Source organism: Talpa occidentalis, unplaced genomic scaffold (genome assembly GCF_014898055.3).
Source record: "Talpa occidentalis isolate TD23 unplaced genomic scaffold, MPIMG_talOcc4v2.1 talOcc4.7, whole genome shotgun sequence".
In the NCBI taxonomy this organism is placed as follows: Eukaryota; Metazoa; Chordata; class Mammalia; order Eulipotyphla; family Talpidae; genus Talpa; species Talpa occidentalis.
The window spans coordinates 4,118,811-4,125,542 of NW_023605083.1; the positions used below are offsets into that span (position 1 = coordinate 4,118,811).

The 6,732-nt window shown below is 62.1% G+C and overlaps 1 protein-coding gene across 10 annotated transcripts in view; it reads left to right on the forward strand.

Annotated features, from left to right (window-relative positions):
* The window catches only part of FNBP1 (formin binding protein 1), a 117,611-nt gene extending 111,091 nt beyond the window's left edge, over positions 1 to 6,520 (forward strand). For 5 of the 10 annotated variants that reach the window (XM_037494312.2, XM_037494313.2, XM_037494310.2 and 2 more), the window contains 3 exons: positions 284 to 405; positions 498 to 634; positions 2,516 to 5,932. In XM_037494312.2, the coding sequence (XP_037350209.1) occupies positions 284 to 405; positions 498 to 634; positions 2,516 to 2,694 (438 nt within the window). In that variant the 3' untranslated portion in view covers positions 2,695 to 5,932. Of the gene's footprint in view, positions 1 to 283; positions 406 to 494; positions 635 to 2,515; positions 5,933 to 6,082 lie in introns of those variants that run through there. The other 5 variants (XM_037494311.2, XM_054688679.1, XM_054688676.1 and 2 more) reach the window with 2 other exon arrangements.
* The last annotated feature ends 212 nt before the right edge of the window (positions 6,521 to 6,732 follow it).

Genomic DNA, 6,732 nt, shown 5'->3' on the forward strand with positions numbered 1-6,732 from the left:
GGATTTCCCAGGGGGACCTCGGGGTTAGATTTTTGGGATCCAGAAAGCACTAGAAGCCACTTATCCCAAGTCACACAGCTGTCCCAAAGCCCGAGCGTGTTCACAGGCTCTTTCTCCCTGTCCCCTCCGCTCCCCAGGGGGGCAGAGGGGCGCAGCGCCCTGGGGACGGTCCCGTCAGATGCAAACCCCGGGACACACACCCCGGGGGTCCTGCTGCACCCACTGGGTGCCCCGGAGAGCCCCGCCGGGGCCGGGCGCTCAGGCCACCCCGCTTGCTCCGCAGGCCTGGCTGGCGGAGGTGGAGGGCCGGCTCCCGGCGCGCGGCGACCAGGCCCGGCGGCAGAGCGGGATGTACGAGGCGCAGAACCCGCCGGCGGTGGCCAACTGCGCGCAGGACCGCGAGAGGTACCGTCGCTGCGGCCGCGCTGGGCGGGTGCGGGGCGGGCCGGGGTCCGGGCGGTCGCTATAGTTGCCGCGTGCTTTCCTGTCTTGAGCAGCCCCGATGGCAGTTACACGGAGGAGCAGAGTCAGGAGAGCGAGGTGAAGGTGCTGGCCACGGATTTCGACGACGAATTTGACGACGAGGAGCCGCTCCCGGCCATCGGCACCTGCAAGGCGCTGTACACCTTTGAAGGTAGCGCCCCGTCTCCACCCGGCCGGGGCTCTGCTCAGGGCCTGGCTACTGGGCCGGGGCTGGGCATGTCGGCTTTGGGTCCGCGGAGTTTCTGACCACTTTCCAGTGAGCTTTCCTGGGGGGGGATGGTGAGGATTTCATCCATTCCTGGAGTGGACACAGGCCCACGCGGAAAGGCCCCTGGGGGTGGGGGCGAGAGCCAGGGATGGGTGGGCCCTGGGAGAAGCCAGCAGAGGGTAGTTGCCCTGTGGGTGGCCCGTGAAAGCCCGGGGTGCTGGGCTTTGTGGAGTGAGGTCACGCCCTTTGGCGTTGAGAGAGGCTCTGCACAGCGGGTGCCAGAGGCCCCAGCAGGGGCGCGGGAAGCCTGGGGTTTGTGGCCGGAGCTCAGCTGGGGTTCGTGGTAACCGTGGAATGGGAGGCTGGAGAGTGTGTTTCCAATGGGGGCAGCTGGAAACACTTGGATTTTATTTGGCCAACACGGAGTCAGCGCGGCCTTGGGACGCTTGCTGCCATTGTATAGGATCAGCCAGAAAGCAGGCAAATGCTTCCTGACCTGAAGAGCTGGGGGCGGCCGCGAGCGGAGTGGCTACACCAGGCTCGGAAGCGGCCATTGGTGCCAGGAAGCCTTGGGAAGGCCCGGGGTGGGGGAGCTTACAGATTCGTTTTACTAGGACTTTTCAGAGCCTTTAATGACTTGTTTGTTGTGCCCCAAAAAGTGCCAGGATAAACATCCCTGACTTTACTTCCCGGGCAAACCAGCCCGCTGCCCGCCCACCTGCCCCAGTTCCCCATGGCCCACTGCCCTCCGCCAGCACCCCACGGCCCACCACCCTCCCCCCCAACCCCCCAGGTCCCCACAGGTAGCTCGCGCCTTTCAAGGTCTTAGCAGGGGTGGCTTGTTTGGGGAATTTTCTTAAACATTCTGGGGACCTTGATGGACACGGCTCCTGGCTGATGGAGTCGGGGGCCAGGAGACGAGGATACACAGGAGTTCAGAAGTTGCGTTTCTGGGGCAGTGGAGGTGCCCACCGAGTGGGGAAGGAGGAGGGGGCTCTTTGGGGAGGAGAAGCCGCGAACCCAATTTCACCCACGCTGCCTTGGGTGCAGGGCCGCGCGAAGTAGAGACAGGTTTCAGGCAGAAGAACGGGGCCCTTAGTCACAGACAAACCAGAGTCGGGGGCGAGGTGGGGGATTGCTTAGAGAGGCCGGGTACTTTCAAGCCAGGAGAGAAATGCCAGAGAGAAGAGAGAAGCCAGATTCCCCTGTGGAACCACTTGGCGCTTGGGAGGGAGAGGAGAGACGGAAGAGAGAAGGGTCCTGCTGTGCCCCCCAGGCCGGGCAGGTTCACGGCAGGCAAAAGAGAATTTTGGAGCCTTCGGTATCTCTAGCACGCCCTTGGTGCTGACTCAGAGGCCTGGACGCAGGCAGAGAGGCAGCAACCCAGCCCCCGCGAACCTCCCCTTTTATCTGCTGCTTCTCGGCCCACGTGTCTGCATTTGCAGGCCCGCGCCCGGCCCACCGGCGCCCGCAACCACGGGTGCTCGCCCGGGCTCCCCAGCACCTCTTGCGTCCACGTGATGTCCCGCGCAGGTGATGCAGCCGGGAGGAAAGAGAGGCCGCAGGTGGCGGCTGTAGAGGGGGGCGGCGGGAGGCCAGAGCGAGCCCGAGTACCCCGTGTTCCCTGCATGTCCTGATCTACCAAAGATGAGGCCCTGGAAGCTTCCACATGGAAGGAGATTTCAGGCCAAAATGGGCACCGAGAGGTCAGGGGGTGAATGGCACGGAGCTGGGCCCGCCTCACCCCTGGCTCTGCCACGCCTCCGGCCTGCTCCCGGCCTGGGTTTGACAAAAACCTGAGCTGTTCTGCTGCTGCCTTTTCAGGTCAGAATGAAGGAACCATCTCGGTGGCGGAGGGAGAAACGCTGTACGTCATCGAGGAAGACAAGGGAGACGGGTGGACGCGCATCCGGAGGAGCGAAGACGAGGAGGGCTACGTCCCCACCTCGTACGTCGAAGTCTATTTGGACAAAAATGCCAAAGGTGCTAAGACTTATATTTAATACAACTTTAAAAAAACCTTGGAGTTGTTTCTCCCCACCACTGTGACTGCTACGGGCAGCGCCTGGCCCGGCCGGACGGAGCGCGGGGCGGCCTGGGCCGGCGGGGCGCACGTGGACTCCTGCATTTTCTTGGCTGCTTTTGACCGTAATCAAGTTTCACTGGCTGATGACATGTTCTCTGGAAGGCTGCCAGCTGCCAATTCACCACTGTGTCCCTTGCAGTCTGATAAACCTTTGTTCTTTTGGCAGCAGCCAGAGATGACAAAAAGCAGAAGTTACCTTCTAGCTCTGATATTTCTGACCTTACGAGCACGCACGCCCTAGGGGTGCAGAAGGCGTCGGGGCTCCCTGACGCCAGGAGCTGCCGTAAACCAGCCCCCTTAGACTGTTAGATTTGGTGACAGATGCCCGGCGAGGCGGGGGTACTGGTTTTTGCACACCCCCCCCCCGGAGGTGTCAGCCAGGACGGCTGCCCCTTCCGGAGGGAAGGGACCCCAGGGTGTGCTTTGACTTGTCTTGGTAAAGATCACAGTTAGGGCGCCCTGAAGACCCTATGACGTCACCCCAACGACCCACGGGGGTCGGGAGAGGGCCAGCCCACCACCCGGTGATTTTCGAGCGGGACGGGGTGCTGTCCCTGCGCGGGCTGCTGGGCCGGGCCGGTGCTGTAAGCTGACACAAGAGCAGTGCGTGGGGATGGGGGGGCTGCAGCCGGTGCAGCTGCATTCAGCGCGCACCTCCCCAGGTGGGGCTAGAAATTGCCGCCGAGCATGGAGGCCCCCACACAGCCTGGCCTGCAGAACCCATGCCACCCGCCACTCTTGGGGGGGTTTTTCAGTCATCGCCATGCTCAGGCCCCAGTGTGAGTGCACTGCACGCTGTTGTAGAAATGCTCACTTAATTTACATAATTAACTGTAATCAGAATGAACAAGTTTCACGCTGCTAGGGGTCACCTGGGGGTTTTAAATTGGGCCTGGCTGCGAGGGGGAGGCGGCGCCGTGCCCACTTCCAGGCCCACGTGAGGGCACACCCAGAGCCGCCCGCGCGGGGATGAGGGCGTCCGGCCCAGAGGCCCTTATTTGGCTTGGAATTCCCCGCGGCCTTCCTGTTTTTCGGTGGACCAGCTCCCGGCCCCTGCGTGTGCACTTCGCACCGGCTGAAGGCCGCGGAGAGCCCATGTTCGAGGCCGGGGCTCTGGGCCTGGCGGCTGCCACGGAGCTCGCTGCTCCTGCAAGCACAGAGGTTGCTTTCATTCCTAAGAGTTGCCACCACGGAATTTAGCGACCGCTACTCAGTGACAGCCTGGTCCCATCACGGAGGTTCTCGGGGAGCCTCGGAGAGCCCCGCGATCCATGCACACACCCCCACACCCCGTCCCTAGTGCCCACCGGACACGTCCCAGGGCAGGAAAAACATGAGCCCAGTGCTGCTCAGCCAGACTCTTTTCAGTATCGCTCAGATTCCTTTTGAATGATTCCACCTGGAGCGCCCGGCCCCTCGGCCCGGCCCGGCTCCTGGGGGCTGGTTTCTGTCCTAAGGGCTTGGGGCTAGTCAGCTGACCCGGCGTCAAGGGCCTTTTCCAGCAGCTGCGGCACCTCACAGCTTTAGGCATGAGCCCAGGCTCAGAGGCCTCAGGTGTCCAGACGCCCCGCCGCTCCCAGACCGTGGGCGACTGAGAAAGCCCAACACTCGCTCCAGCAGCTCAGGGCCTCGGGGGCCAGAGCGCGTGGGCCTCCTGAAAACCCACCCTGCAGAGCATTCCACGGCAGCCCAGGAAGTGTGTGTTTGTTTGGAGTCGTGCAAATTGGAGTCCCAAAATAGCTCCGTGCTGGGGGCAGGGCTGCCTGTGGGATCCCAGCTGTGGCCATGACCTTCAGCTGTGTCGGCGCCGCGAGCAGGTGAACCCAGGGACCGCGGCTGAGCAGAGGATCTGCAGCCTTGGGCCCCTGTGGCGCACGCTGCCGTGTGAGCAGAGAGCACCAAACAACGCCAAAGATTCAGGAAATCTCCACGCAGGGGCAATAGGTCTCCCAAGAGTTAGGGCTTAAAAGAAAAGGAGTCTCTTTTGTCAGGTTACAGAGATTTCTCCTGTTACTCAGAGATGCACTTGGGGCTCAGTTGTGTGCAGGTTGAAGCCCTTCCTCGCCCCTTGTTAAGAACCCGAGTGGGCTGGGTGCTGCTCCCGGGTGCTCTGAACTCACAGCAGCTGTTTTATTTCCAGCAACTGTGTGTGTGTGTGTGTGTGCCTGTGTGTGTGTGTGTGTGTGTGTGTGTGTGTGTGTACGCAAAGCATGTGTGTTTGTTGCCTACGATGTGACTATTTCATAATTGCCAAAACATTTAGACTAGCGTGTAAATGGTTGACGGGCGGAGCGCCTGTCTTCTTGGATGGCTTTGTCGTGTGAAGCTGCCTTCCGTGAAGTGTCTGTCACCTCCCGCGCCCGTGCACGTGTCTATGCTGCCACTGAAAACGAAAAGGATGACTTGAATTCGTTGTTTTTAACGTTTTACTCTTTTATCTGTTTGTTTTATGGGTGATTCTGCTGCCTAATGACCTTTGGGTTTTTGTAACCGCTGGGGAGGCCGGAAGGACCCGGTAGCTGGGGCCCCACGGCTGCTCCACACTTGAGTTTATTGTAGACACTTGGGTTCTGAGTAAGTCTGTTTGAACGCGGCCAACAAGACTCTGTCTCTCTTCTCTCACCCTAAAAGACAAGACTCTGTCTGGCATCTTTTAGTTGTACCCTCGTATCTGCCTCTCTAATAAACGTGATGTTTTTCTCAGCGTTGTGCATTTAAATGATTTTTCACCTTTCCAAGAAAATGACTCTTCTGTCATGCGAGTTTTAACCTCTCGTCTTCAGTAATTGGGGGTTTTCTAGCCAATGCTTTTTAAAACTTCCGCCCTTTCCTGTCTGGAGCGAGGGCACCTCTGTCTCTCCCTGTGTGCACCCCGGGCTCTACGAGTCTGTCTCCCTGGTCCCCGCCCGTCCGGGATGACGAACTTTCACTGTTTATTGCCCGCCAGGCCGGGATGCCAGGCCGGGACGCCCGTCTGCCTCTCGCCAGAGTTGACATTTTCCGGCCAGAGGCCCGGGAGGGTCCTGAGGAGGGGCCCGGGGAAGCTGGTGGCATTTTTCTTTCTCTTAAAGGTGGATTGACTAGAAAGCTGCCTGGGGGTGGGGGCTGCCTCTGCCCTCTTAGCCTGAGGGACTGACAGGAGAGAAAACCGTGAAAGTTCCTCATCCCCGTACCCCGCTGGGGTCACCCGCGTTCCCGAGCCCTGTCCCTGTCCCCCGCTGCCTGCCGCGCAGTTGCCCCAGGAGTGGCTGCGCGGGGCCTGCTGCCTTCCTCTCTAACTGGGATTCTCTCTTTTTGTGTTGTAGATTCCTAGAGGCGCCAGGGAGCGGAGCCTTGGGGGAGCTGTCCTGGAGGACCCCTGCGGTCTGCCGGTCTCCAGGGGCCTGGACCCCAGGCCCCCTGTGCTCTGGGGCAGCGGCCCCGGAATCGCAGCCCGAGTGACAAAGGTCCTACGCCCTGCAGCCGCTCGCCTTTTTCTTTCTTATTTTTCACAGCATGCGCCCCCTGTCCTGGCGGCCTCTTGGGGGCGGGTCTGCCCCAGCCCCCACCCGCAGGGTCTCCGGAGAGCAGAGCGCCCCCTCCGCCGGCTGCGCCCCGGCCCGCCCTGTTCACACTGTGCCTTTCGTGACAACTTCGCGCCTGGGCTCAGGGGAGGCCTCGGAACCTGGACGGGCGCTTGGGAGCGCGGCCCCTGTGCGCGAGAAAACACTCCTGTCCCCCCGCCCCGTGGAGCAGCCCGCGGGGCCTCCTGATCGCCCGCGGGGCCGTGGAGGCTTTTCCCGGCCCGCGGGCACCCCGCGCCCCCACGCACTGTCTGGGCCCTGCCTGTCCCCGCCACGCCGACGCCGGCCCCGGCCCCGCCACGGCCCCTCCCGGCGCCCGGGGCCAGGACGCGCTGGTTCTCGGGGACCGCCTCCCCCTGGACGGCACCCCCGAAGGGGCGGCCCCTCCCCGG